The sequence below is a fragment of the Setaria italica genome, chromosome V, assembly GCF_000263155.2.
Source record: "Setaria italica strain Yugu1 chromosome V, Setaria_italica_v2.0, whole genome shotgun sequence".
NCBI lineage: Eukaryota > Viridiplantae > Streptophyta > Magnoliopsida > Poales > Poaceae > Setaria > Setaria italica.
The window spans coordinates 28,915,172-28,928,694 of NC_028454.1; the positions used below are offsets into that span (position 1 = coordinate 28,915,172).

At 40.3% G+C, this 13,523-nt stretch overlaps 1 protein-coding gene across 1 annotated transcript; it reads right to left on the reverse strand.

Moving 5' to 3' along the window:
* Positions 1-1,213: 1,213 nt before the first annotated feature.
* LOC101770443 (N-terminal acetyltransferase A complex auxiliary subunit NAA15) lies at positions 1,214-12,409 on the reverse strand. Its single transcript, XM_004969116.4, has 26 exons — positions 12,220-12,409; positions 11,147-11,225; positions 10,979-11,061; positions 10,728-10,877; positions 10,193-10,308; positions 9,515-9,611; positions 8,984-9,055; positions 8,755-8,870; positions 8,199-8,331; positions 7,886-7,963; positions 7,744-7,797; positions 7,569-7,639; positions 6,826-6,880; positions 6,628-6,723; positions 6,211-6,339; positions 5,812-5,894; positions 5,505-5,735; positions 5,296-5,428; positions 5,083-5,196; positions 4,649-4,780; positions 3,886-3,942; positions 2,927-3,024; positions 2,799-2,857; positions 2,610-2,721; positions 2,435-2,535; positions 1,214-2,057 (listed from the first exon to the last, which is right to left on the reverse strand). Exons 1-26 carry the CDS (start codon positions 12,268-12,270, stop codon positions 1,840-1,842), a joined length of 2,718 nt encoding a protein of 905 aa, XP_004969173.1. The 5' UTR covers positions 12,271-12,409; the 3' UTR covers positions 1,214-1,839.
* Positions 12,410-13,523: the final 1,114 nt, after the last annotated feature.

Below are 13,523 nucleotides of genomic sequence, written 5' to 3' on the forward strand. Positions count from 1 at the left end.
CACATTGTCAAATCATGGACTAATTAGGCTTAATAGATTCGTCTCGCGATTTTGTTGTCCATCTGTGCAATTAGTTTTGTAATTAGCTTATGTTTAGTACTCCTAATTAGCATCCAAACATCCGATGTGACAGGTGTTAAACTTTAACAGGGGTTTCCCAAACACCCCCAAAGACAAATCCCAGGCCCGGGTGGGGCGAGGCGAATCCCGGGGCGGCTCCTGTCCTGCTCCGGCTCCGGCCGGGCCTGGGGAGCCACCACGACCACGAGATTGATTCGCTCCTCTGATCACGGGCCGCACCGCTCGCAGCTGCGCCGCCTGCAGGCTGCAGCTGCCTCGGGAACGGGAGCACGTGAGGCGCGGCAGCTCAGGCTCGAGGTCTCTCCCCGGCCCCGATGCGCGCCAACTATTTTATTGCCTGCCGCGACCTGCGCGCGCAAGCGCCCGCCGACATGACACGGTCCCGGTCCCACCTCCCGCCCGCGCGACGCGAACCCACCGGCCGACGGCGCGCTGTGGCCGTCTCTTCTCGTCGGACCCGGGACGTGGGCCTCCTGCGCCCGCGCTGGCACCGCCACGCCCAAAGGCCGCAGCCAAAGAGGCGCCGGTGCGTTCCTTTCGGCCACCAACGACGACACCGCCACGCCGGGGCACGTGAACAGGCATGAGGCAACGCCGGGGCGGGCCGGTGCTGCTGTAACATGCGCCGGCCGGCCGGTCCACGCGTGTTCCGTCTGGTTGTGTCGTGCAAGCTGCTGAAGGCTGAAGCCTGCCGGAGCGCGGCCGCAGTCATGCTGTACTGTAAGGGAGCACGGGCACGGCGCACCACACCTCCAGATTTTATTATTGTAAGCTTCTTTTCCTTTCTGAATTTACTTTTTTTTAATTGAAACTGCATTGCAGACGAACATTTACGGAAGGAGAGACTAGACAATCACCTCATCGCTGAAACACGACATCAAACCTTGTTCGATTTCCGGTAAGCACTAAACAAAGTTGACTGTTTGAACACCGAGAGGTGGCTGTACTGATCGTGCGTGGCTTCAACGCCAACAAACAGCACAGCGACGTGGTTGCGCCAAAATAGATGTTGGGCTGAAAACACAGTTCGTTCATCTTGCACGATTCCATTTTAAAGAGACGGGTCAATGTTACGTGGCCACATTATAACATTGGATTAAATAGAACATCATGTCACCTCCCATCAAACACGTGAATCCAGGCTTCTAAAAATATTGCACATGCGGAACACCCTCAGTTAACATTTATCATTATTTCTCAGGACAACTAATACAATTTCTATGTTGATGATTAACTAATTTACAACGTTGAGGACCAAAAGCAAAGGGATTTAGGCAACCGCCGACACACCAAACTATCCCGAAACACAAGTTGTAAATTTGAAAAAGGTTTAACATTATACACCTGCTTTATGCCAAAATTTTGTAGTCCAACAAGAGTGAGCGAGCAGCGGTAGACAAGCGAACCACCCACACAATGAATCCATGACCCGCTGCTTCAAATGAATCATCGCACCCTGATGCTGCCAGGCAACAAACGCCGGCGCAAACTTCACCATATCTGGGGCGAAAGGCTATTCTTTCACTGTCTACAAAATGGCAACAAAAAGGTACAAGCTGGAACCAAGATAATAACCAGATTGAAAAGACCTCAGCCCCCAACCAATAATTTACTCTTCAAATGAAATGCGCCGACAAGTAGTTGCACCAGGGCACTTTGTTCCCCTTTTGTGTTTGTGTGCACTTTGGTCAAATGGGTACCAGCTCCAGTTATAAAATATTTTCTGTTCCAGATGTAACCAGGCAGCTATTTGATGCATCACCGAATGCTTAGGCTGCTCAAATCATCAACAATATGCAGAGTCCCGTTCAAAGTGCCCAGCTCTCCGTCCTTTGGTTTCAGCTGAGGGTTTGGGGCAATTCCATTTTCTGGTGAATTCTCGAGACTATGGTCAACAACATAGGCTGCAATAGCACTCTTGATGCCTTCAAAGTATGTCGAGTAAGGAAAATATTCTGCACAGCGAGCCTTCCACCCTGTTGACAAGTAAGGTTATTCCTGAGCGTACAATTAATAAACAGGATCTGTTGGCACACTATATAAGCAGATATCATGCCAGGAGCATCCAGCACCGACATTGTGACCATATTAATGGTCCTATCAAGTACAGAGAAAGTACCAGCATAAATCCTCAAAACATGGCAGCGGAAGTAGCAAATAAATTACTAATAGAATAGTGCAATATTAAACACCAAGTGGCATGAATTCATGTAATGCTGGAAATCAAGGTCATGAGGAACACAAGGAAAGAAAAACTACATCAATGCTAGCAAAACAATGTAAAAACTACATCACTGCGAGCAAAACAATGTACCATGTGACACAATACAGGTACAGCAATTTCGGAACTTACTATTTGCAACGTCCTGGTCGCCAAAGACTGTCTCCAGCAATTTATGAACATCAACACAATCTTGAATTTGCCATTCATTCACAGGACCAAGCACATTATTTCTGTATAAAATTGGGAAAATGTAAACACTCTGTACATTACAGGTAAACAAATTAGAGGTGTTTTTTGTCTTTACCCTGAAGATGTACTATTTGTCGAATCTTCAATTAATTTAATTGCCTCCATCTTCTTATTTGGCTCCAAGAGATACATCATTTCAGCAGCAGCTGCTCGGTGCGTCAACGAAGCTGCGAAAGAAATATTGACAAGAACGAGTAAGATTCCTGATCAGGAAAATACCAATAAAGAACATCAGAGTAGTTACCGTTGTGTTTTTCAAGGAAACTTCTGTTTACTTCAATGAGAGACTTCCCATGTAACTGCCTGCAAAAACTTGCTAGTCATGTAAGCTCATAAAAACATGCAGCGACCGAGCAATTATCAGCTAAGAACCTTATGTCTGGTCGTTCGGATTCCAAGACATTCCAAATTAGCTTCTCAGAATCAGTCACAGGAGTAGGAAGGCTGTTTATCTTGTGGAAGAACTTTATCTGCAAACACAGATCAAGTAGTAAATAAATAGCAACAAAATAAATTGATTGGGTTTGTCTTTTTATTGTTCAGCTGAAGTATTTTAAATACAAACAATAAATTAATGTATATGTATACTAATAATAAAAGCACCATTAATGTGGCTAGCCACCATCAACAACTTATAACTCATTTTGACTCCAAGCCCTTCACCAACCTATAACACTGACCACTAATGTGGCACCTAAGCAAAGTGGCTTAGAAAGCATTGTGATATTCTACAAAAGAGCAGTATCATAAACAACTATATCACAGATGATGGGATTCACCAGTTCACCATCATATCCATTTCCAATTATTTACACTTCAATTTATGCAAAATGGCTACAAAACTATGATTATATATGTCTAAGTGCTATCACAAAGAAATTGAGCACTAGAAATTATTAGCAAGGCCCTGAAACCATGGACACATATAATGCAATAGTGACTCCTTCCTTGACATTATAGGCATCTAATTTCGAGTGGACAAGGAAAGACCATGAACAGCCTTATGCTCACCAACTTACATCCAAACCAGAAGGGAAACACAGCTTTAAACCTCCTATGGTTTGACTTCAAAATACACCCAATTTGTATGGCATGAGATAATTCTAATCTAATGAAAAAAAAACATGTACATGGCATTTAGTTCCTTTTCACAAAATATGTCGTGGGTTCAAGGCATTGTTCTCAGACCATAAATATTTAAGGAAAACCTTAAGTCTGGTATCTAGATAGCTGCTAGATCGTTAGCGTAATGAATAAAGAGAGTTTCTTATGACTTGCCACATTGTTCATGAAAGAAGAACTTAACGCATGGTGTACTTTCGGAAACTTACCAAACTGCGGTGACTATCTGGATTGTTCTCATCCAATTTAATGAGCTGTTTAACCGCCTGAAATTACAGATGGATTACAAAGATTAAGACAAGCGTTGAAAAAATGGAACAAATTAAGATCATGTCGCAAATAAACCATTATAATACTAATCATGCTTTCAACTAGATAAATTAACAACTTTTTTTTTGAATCTGTCACTCACATATTAGCATTTACCGTAGACGTAGATGAGAATTGGGGGATCATGACAATGTCTCATTAGGAACTAATATATAAAATGCCACCTATCCAAGGATGATTTCACCCACTTTCCCATATTATAACAAAGTTATTATCACCGACTAGCCTATAACTAATGGTAAAAAAAAATGGCTGGATTCAACACCACCCTCTGCTTGCCAACAAACATGCAGTGTTTAGCATTTACACATTTAACACTTTCTTCATACATGTACACTTCTTCAGAAATGATTTGGAATATTTAGATTCAATGACATTGCTAGGAGAAGAGGCATTGCATTTGGCAATTCTCTATAATGTTGATACCTAGACATTGTAAGCTTATAATTATGAAATAGGCAGAGCGTAACTAGCATCAATGAATTTACATAGATATAAATGTTAGGAGCATTTTCATGAACTTTTTGTCAAAAAGAATCAGATCACACTGCCATAGCATATCAAGATGTAAACAAAGGGCAAAAAATTATAAAGAGAGAGTTGAGTAGCGCTACAGCATCATAATAGACAGAAACTCTATACCTGGAAAGCAAGTAAAACCTTTTGCTTTCTCATGTTGAGCTCAAATGAAAGTATATGGGTCTCCAATGAGCTTGACGAGTTATTCTGCAGGAGCTTCAGGTATTTCGTGGCTTCTGCAAGCGGATCTTCAATCTGCGAGCAAGAATTTGCATAAACTAAGGTTCCAACTTCCAGCTTACACAGATAAGTACTCCCTTCGTTCCAAATTGTAGATCATTTTGGCTTTTCTAGATACATAGATTTTGCTATGTATCTAGACATAATGTACATCTATGTCAATAGCAAAAATCATGTATCTAGAAAAGCCAAAACGACCTACAATTTGCAATGAAGGGAGTAACAACTTACCAAAGAATTAGAAGTCATAAATTGTGTGCACAGAAGATGGATAGGAATGACATAATTATATAAGGCCTTGCGGTGAAGATGAATACCTGGATTAATTTTTCACCATGTGGATCCTGATCAACTGGTCTTGCATTTTGTTTCTTTCCAGATTTTGAACTGTTGGATGACGCTGCTTCATCCTCCTGTTTCTCTTCAGCCTCCTGGAAGAGTATGGGGAGCAAAATAAGAGAACTAGGTAACACTGATCCTGCAAGTTACCGCGCACGGTCCAATTGTGAGCTTCTGCAAAATAAGATTACCCTTTTAGCACGCGCTTCGGCTTTCTTCTGCTTTTGCCTCAATTTCTTCCTCTGAGCAGGTGGCAGTTTTGACATCTCATCATTCTCCTCAGTAGAAGATTTTGTTGGAGAATCATGTAGTTTCATATAGCACCTACAGTTTGCTAGCATCAACAAATATCCTAAATAGAACCACTAAGTAATAAAAAAACACCAGAAACAAAGATTACCTGATAGCTCCAGCAGCAGCCTTGTGGAAGTATTCATGAGCATGCAAACGATCTTGAAATTTCAGCATAGAAACATATGCTCTAAGTGTCATTTTCCGTAAGCAATATGAATGGAAGTCAAACTGATCTTCAGTCATATCAGCATAGTGCTTTTCAACTGCTAAGAAATTTTTTAGGGCCCTGCCGAGATCACCTTGACGGAAATAACTCTCACCAGAAGCAAGTTCATACCTAAAGCATTATAGCATCAAGTTAGAGATAGAATGAGAACATGAAAGATGGATAGAGGAGGGGAGAGAGCACATACCACATGCACTGCATGTCATGAAGATTATTGTGTTGATCCCCATCTTTTGTAAACAAGACGGCAGTCTTCTCAGCAAGCCCAACCTTCATAAGTAAAAAGAAAGAGCTAAATGTAAGAAAGGTAGCAAATAAAATGTGCTTTCATTTTGGATAAATACTAGAGAATCTGTATCATTCCCTTCATGCTCTTGAATCCGGCATTTGAATTGTCATTGCCTCCAAAACAATTATACAAAAATTCTTTTGATGGCAAACCTAAAATTATCATTTCCACACGACAAATCTAAAAGCCTTTTGACACGAGTGGTAAGTTGATAAATTGACTTGACTGCACTCTAAAACAGCATTCATAACAATATAAAGGTTACAGGAAAAAAGGTACTGTTCCTAATTTAGTTACCTGGTCAGCCTCAAGCATCTGCATAACACACTCGCTGTTTAAGTAACGATCAGCAAGATCCATGGACCTAGCTTCATCTGCTAATGCAGCTGCTGCTGCAAAATTGCCAGCATGCTGCAATATCTTTCCCTGGAAAGGAAGCATGGGTATTAGCATAGTCATAGCATTGTGCCTGACTTAATTTGATATAATCGTTTGAACCCTTTAACCTTACATACAACAGAAAACGCTAGAAATCATAATGATGCTGGCAAGTTTATATGGGGTCAGTGCTGGGTCACTACAGACACATAGATTAACAGAAGAGAACAGCAATATATCAAACAAACAAACCGGTAGGCAACAAAACCACTGCATTTAAGCTGAAATTAATTCAAGTTTCAAGTGTGTGTGTGTGTGAGAGAGAGAGAGAGAGACCTTTACTGAATATAAATCAATGACAGTTGGTGTATGTGATATTGCCTCATCAATTTTACTTAAAGCAATCTCGAACTGGCCTCTTCTGTCATAGTGCTGCATTAGATAAGATTGGGAGAAAACATGACTGTTAGAGACCATAATATTTCTAAAAAAGTTTTGAGAAATGTATGTAAAAACGGCACAGCAACTGCAAACCTGGGAAATCAAAAACAGGGTCCACAATAGTGTGGAAGGAGGCTCCTTTTGTGGACTGCAAAGCAAGACATTGAAAATAAATAGTAAATAAGACAATGTTCGCATATTGACACTATCAGTATGCCATTAGTTGTAACGAGCCTGATTGGTTTGCTGCCAAAGTTTTGGCAAGCCAATCTTTTGGCCACTACTTGGTTTGCTACGAAAATTTGCCCACATCTCACACTTATTTTACCAAAGTATTGGCAAGATTGTTGCCCAACTTTTGGCTTGCTAAAACTTTGGCATGCCAAAATTTTGGCAACAAACCAATCAGGCTCAACAACTGCTTTCTAGGGCAATAAGAGAATTATCGACAGTAAGATTAAGTAACAGTGATCATTAACAAGCACGAGCTTGAAAAGTGGGGCAAAACTATCTATAAACATTTTGCATTACAGTCATTGGCAAATCCGGTATCCCTACTTAACACATGAAAACTTTGCATAGTTTAACAAGTGGTCTTTCGTGTATTTAGGAAGCATTGCCTCGCAGAACCATCTTATACAATATCCAAAAGGATTAATGCCTCTAATAACCATCTTATCATCTCCAAAAGGATTCTGGTCAAGATGTCAAGTACTTCATGAATTGCAAAACGACACCACATAATGGTTGGGTAACCAACAACAAATTAATAAGCAACACAACTGAATGAGGACGCATTCACAATAGTTGTCAGGCAGACAGGCACTATGGATTACCTTCCAGGAAAGCAACCAGAAGTCCTAATTGAATCTTCTATTTTAAGAAATAACTGCTCCAGTATGTTTGCCTGTCAATAGGATTTAAAATTCGCATATGAAACGGCTCTCCGACTTCCATGATGATCAGTAAATGAAGTACAGAATTAATATTGTGCAGTGCAACTAGTGTTACCTTGCCAGGATGCTCGTACAGTGGGCTTAAATCAGAAAAAAGTGAAGGTACACCCTGAAAAAATGTTATGCCGTTACAATTGATTATAACAAAAGCATGTGGACTAGAAAGAGAGAAAACAACAAAATCAACTATCACTTACCTTTGTTAATAGAGGTCTGACATAATTGTCTGCTGCCTCCAGGAATTTCTCACCTTCCAGGAAATCAAGAGGGATACGCTGTTGCAAAAAAAAAATGTAAAAATTTTAGATTCATGGCTTCTCAAGCACATGCCCTGCTTACTACAAATAGTCAAATACATGCAAGGAAAGTAGAATTTATCCTCATATATATAGGATAAAACTAGGCATGCCAATGTTAAAGGTATTATTTTTGTATCACTTGAAAGCTCAGTAGTGGATTAAAAAATAGAGTACTGCAATAAATATGAAGTTACAGTTTCACATAGTTTACCTTAACAGCTGATGACCAAGCATAGTTTTCTTTAAGGGAGTCATATAATGCGCTTAAGCGCTCAACATCTTCAGCAGAATATTGACCATTATCAGCATATAGCCCAAGGCACTTTTGCACAGCTATGAAGTATCTGAGAAGAACCAGTGAGAACTAATTAATCCACAAGAGTAACAAAATGTAAATTATGAATATAATGGCAGCATAAGGAAAGTGTTATAGAAAGAAAGGAGGTACATATATTTTTCACAGCATGCTAAAGAAATTAGAGTGTAGTGTTTGGTTCGTGCACAAAACAACCTTACTAGTTTTGGTAATGCCTACAGTCCTTTGGTCAGATCCTATGCATTTTTCAAGTCAACTCTAGGCCAACTGCAGGTAACAAAACCTTGGACAAAACTTTGCCTAGCAAAAGTTCTGGCAAGGTTGGTTGCACAGACCCGAAGTACCAAACATACCCAAAGAAACAGCACAAGTCACATTCCCATACCCATTAAGACGGTGGCCCAAAATTAAGGCTGAATATATGTATAAAAAAGGGACACAAGTAACTCACTTATAGTTATCAGGATTCATGAAAAGCAGTGATCTGTAAATGCTCTCAGATTCATCAAAGCGGCCAAGTTTGAACAAAACAGATGCCATTTGTTCTTTAAATGATAGCTTGTCAACCTGGCACACAAAATTAACATGAACAGGCACAAAAAATGTTATTGAACATCTTGTTCAGAGACTCCCAACAACCACCACATACAAACAATATAATACAAAAGGATAGTGCTCACAATCTTGCTCTCCTTCTTCTGCATTTCCTCAAGGCCTCTGTCTAGCATCCCACATTCCTCAAACAATGATATCTATATAAAAAAAGATTACATGACACTATTGAGTATAATATAACATTCATATTCTAGGAGCATAACATGAACTTGTAAGTTAATAGCTGAATAAGAGCAAGCCTAAAAGAAAGGAACGTCATCATAAATTCATAATGTGTGTTGTACCAAAAGCCAAGAAAATTAGAAGAAAAAAAGGAGCCACTTATTTGACTGACTGACAAAAGAAGCTTTCCATGGCAGGAAACATAAGTGAATGTAATGCAAATGAACAAAATACTACACGGTGAACATAAACACTGAGTAACTGACACCGAAACACTAACACTAAACTACAACTAATAAACAAATTTAGATGGCATAAAGACATATAAACCCAATACACAATACGCAGCACAGCACTAAACATTTTCTAAAACCAATACCAATAAGCAAAACTGCGACCCTATCCAAGAAAGATAAGAGACATGTGACAGGCACCTTATACAGTAGCATTTCACTGTGTTCATAGTCTGGAGGATAATCATCTTCCAGTGTCCCCTCATATGCCTCCAATACTTCTATTGCCTTGGAGGAACTACAAATAGGTAAACAGAAACCACCACAGTAAGTGATGAATTTTTCCATACCGTACATGTTTCGGCTTAACATTAGGGTGTTAGCGAGCAGATCATCAATAAATGGATAAGTAAGCTCTCATCTGATAAATTTCAATATAAACCAAAAGAAATTGACAAGTTTGGATGTTCGAAAAAAAAACATTTTCAAGATGTAAATTCAATTATAAGAAATAAGGTATATAGACATGAGGATGCCATGGGCCTTATGGGCAAACCCTGGATTAATAGGCCTTTAGGCAATTACCAGAAATAAGGCTAAATAAACAGGCACATTATACCTAGTAGTATTGGGTACGAACAATGATGACACAGAGCAATCAAATAATTATGCAACAAAGAAAGCCATAAGCCAATAAGATTAGAGTCAGCCCACAGTTTATACCCAATAACACTCAACAATTTCGAATAATACATATTTGCTACTGGACTTTCACGATTGTGTTTTACACCTAAAAAATGCAGCAGAGGCCCAAGTAGCTATAATATGTTTAATCGTATAAGATGGACCTAAATCAGCATTGCTTATAAAGTGGCATACTTGGAATTCAAATGATGAGCGACCGCAAAACCGATCCAGTTCATGCGGTGACTTGGCTTCAAGGACAAAAGTTGTTGCCTAGTCTCAACAAAACCAGACAAGTCCCTCATTTGTGCCTGCGAGAAAAAGTGAAATCCACATATTGGGAGTCAGAAATGGTCCTATCCTGGAAAAAATGATTGGTGATGCACTGTTGCTTTGAATTTTGGAAGGATGATAGTGAAAAATTCAAATAGCAATATGCACTGGCATATGGCAGAAGTTATGCCATTGCTCATACAAATCTGCACAATCTTCATTATCTTCCTCTGGCATTATATGTCTAGTACTAAGATCCTGAACAAAATAAGGTGCATTGAAGAAATGCTTATTGACCATTTCAGTAATGAACAACGAGAAATGCACAGAAAATTATGTGGGCCAAAGGTAACTGGAGTATTGAATATTTTAGCTGGTAAAGTTTTACTGAGGCAAAACAAAAGAAACCAGTGTCCCAAAAGAAAGAAATAGAAATAGTGTGTTAAGTTACACCAACCTGGAGAAGTGACAAGTCGCGAAGAATTTCTATGTTATCTGGATCAATCCTCAAAGCATTTCTGTAACATTTTATAGCTTCTCTGTATTCTCTGTCTGATCGGTAAAGCAATCCATAGACATGCCAGCAGACATGACTCTTCAGATCATTCTACAAAACGTTCAACGCATGTTAGTTCTGATACTTTGTATAATCATCAGAACAACAACAGAAAAAAGACTTAACCAAAATTGATTGCACTAATTGATAACCTTCAGACCACGTCGAACAAGTTCATATGCTTCAGATTTCCGGTCCATGCAGTTTAGCGTCAAACCCTTCATTGATAGTGTTTCTAGATGGAACAAGATATAGAGGGAATGAGATACTCTATGAAGCAGTAGAGTAATTACAGAACCAGATCGTATCTTTCAACATACCACCATGCTCTGGGAACTTTTTTAGTATGGAATCTGCAGCCTTAAGCCCTTTCTTATATTGCTTAGTCTCATAGGATTTCTGTCAACAAAACATTAACAAAAAGAAACTCTCAGAGTTTAACATTAAGAAATGATACCATGAAACATAGAGCACACCAATATTAAGGCCACAATGGGCTAGCTTGTGCAGGCCTCAAGATATCTCAAGAGGTCGCATGCATATGTTTAAAACTCAGCAATTTTAAGACCTGTAGATAGAAGGACATTCTGAGTACCATCCTCAAATGTCCAGCTTTGGTAAATATTCAGAAGGCATATCCTCTTATTATCATCAGAATCGGATAGTAGCTAGTTCAGAGTTTTAGAACCAAGAACCAACTTAGCACTTTCGACTCTAAGCTAAAAAAAAAAGGCCCTTATGCTAAAAAAATTAATCCACTCCAGAGTTTGAACAACATGAACCAAGAACGGTGCAAGGATTTCAGTACCCATGTCACAACAAACCAGTTTTCCATCCCTTCACTGCAAGGCTAGGATCAGACTCCACTCCTTAATAGAGTACATGCATAATACAATGACCTATACTGGATTAGGTATACCTCATCAAGTCAATCACTCTAATGTCGCTAAGGTCAATCAACAAGGTCCTCGAGGCGAGACAACATTACCACCCAATCACTAGGCACTTTTTTCATAATCTCACTAGTCACATTAAATTAAACATCACCAAACATGGTCATGCACAGATGAACACGGCTCATGCGGCTCGAACTGCAACCAATCCACTAGTGCTAAAAGCAATGCTTCCGGAGCTAACAGCCTACAGCTGTTCTATGGAGGGACTCAGTCATCCAGCTACCGCAGCTTCTCAGAGCTGCACACACGACCTAACGACCACAGCCGATTGCCAAACCAGCAAAACACCAGCGTCCGCACACTCCCCTGCAGCAGCTCGGATCGCCAGCGTGCCAAATCGAGCGGAACCGAACCACGGAGCAGGCAGATTCGCGGGGGAACGGATCGTCTGGATTCGAGGGTGGGGGAGGACCGGAGCGGGGAGGTGGCGTTCTTACGACGATGACTTTGAAGAGGTTGGCCTCCTTGGGCGGGAGCGACGACCCCATGGCTGCGGCGGGGGCGGCGCGGCGCGGCGAGGCGGGGCGGCGCGAACCCTAGGACGGGGTGAGGAGGGGGAAGGGTTTTGGAGGCGCGAGGTGGAGGGTGGGCTGTGTAGCGGTGTCGTGCCGTCGTGGTGTGGGGCTGTGTAATGGGAGGCGTAGAGGCGTGCGTGGCCGCTTCGACCGCAACTCCGCAAGGAACCCTACCCGCCTGTTCGGTCGCTGGAAGGAAGGCCGAAGGCTGACTACAGAGAATATTTTCATTTTTGCTGGTAGCAGATTGTCTTTCATGAAACATGTTGTGTCCTGTGCGCCCCTGAAAAACGGTTCAGGATAAAATCTATCATGAATAAGGATTTTGTTTTAAGTCTTTATGATCGTTATCACTTCCACTCTCAATAGCTTCGTGTTTCCGTTTATTATACTGCATCTCTCTGCTGAAATATAAATATTTATGATGTTTGTTCAAAAAAATTATTAATGCATGCCAAAAAGTCATAAAATAATGAAAAAAACATGCTATCTTCTCTTGTTCAGATTTAGATCCTGTTTGGATCCCACCAACTAAACTTTAGCTGAGAATCTATTTGGATCCCTAACTAAATTTTAGCTAGTGTATTACTCACTCTATTTCAGATTGTACGTCGTTTTGACTTTTCTAAGTTAATAGATATTTATGCATCCAGACAATTATGAATCCAGACATACACTATATTTAGATACATAATAAAAACTATGCAACTAAAAAACCAAACGACCTACAATTTAGGATGAAGGGAGTATCTACCACCCAACTAAAGTTTAGTTTTAGTTGGTTGCCCTCAGCTAAAGCAGCTAAAATTTAGTTGGGTGGATCTAAACAGGACCTTACTATTTCATACTAATTTACTATTATACGAGGAGGAGAATGACTAAGAAAGATGATATACACTTCTCATATAGCAATCGTTACGGCTGGTTCTAACAACTAAGCAAAGTGGATTAAATTAGATCAACCTAGGAGGAGCTAGGTAATTTTTCATAAAGAAGAAGAAATATATAAGCACCTAAATTCAAACTAGAGGGGACTTGAACATGGATAGTTAGAGTGCACGATCACACCTCCCACTCTAATAAGTTGAGCTAGACTCGGGGGGGTGTTTGGGAGGCATGTGCTAAATTTTAGCACATGTCACATCGGATGTTTGGACACTACTTAGCAGTATTAAACATAGTCTAATTACAAAACTAATTGCACAACCCCTATGCTAGATCGACAC

What these genes read in the sequence shown, in the direction of transcription:
- LOC101770443 (XM_004969116.4), bottom strand. Translation starts at nt 12,270, where the DNA reads ATGGGGTCGTCGCTCCCGCCCAAGGAGGCCAACCTCTTCAAAGTCATC. An exon ending in TCAGACCTCTATTAACAAAG is followed by an intron (nt 7,798 to 7,885) that starts GTAAGTGATAGT and finishes ACATTTTTTCAG; the next exon opens with GGTGTACCTTCACTTTTTTC. An exon ending in CATGACATGCAGTGCATGTG is followed by an intron (nt 5,736 to 5,811) that starts GTATGTGCTCTC and finishes ATAATGCTTTAG; the next exon opens with GTATGAACTTGCTTCTGGTG.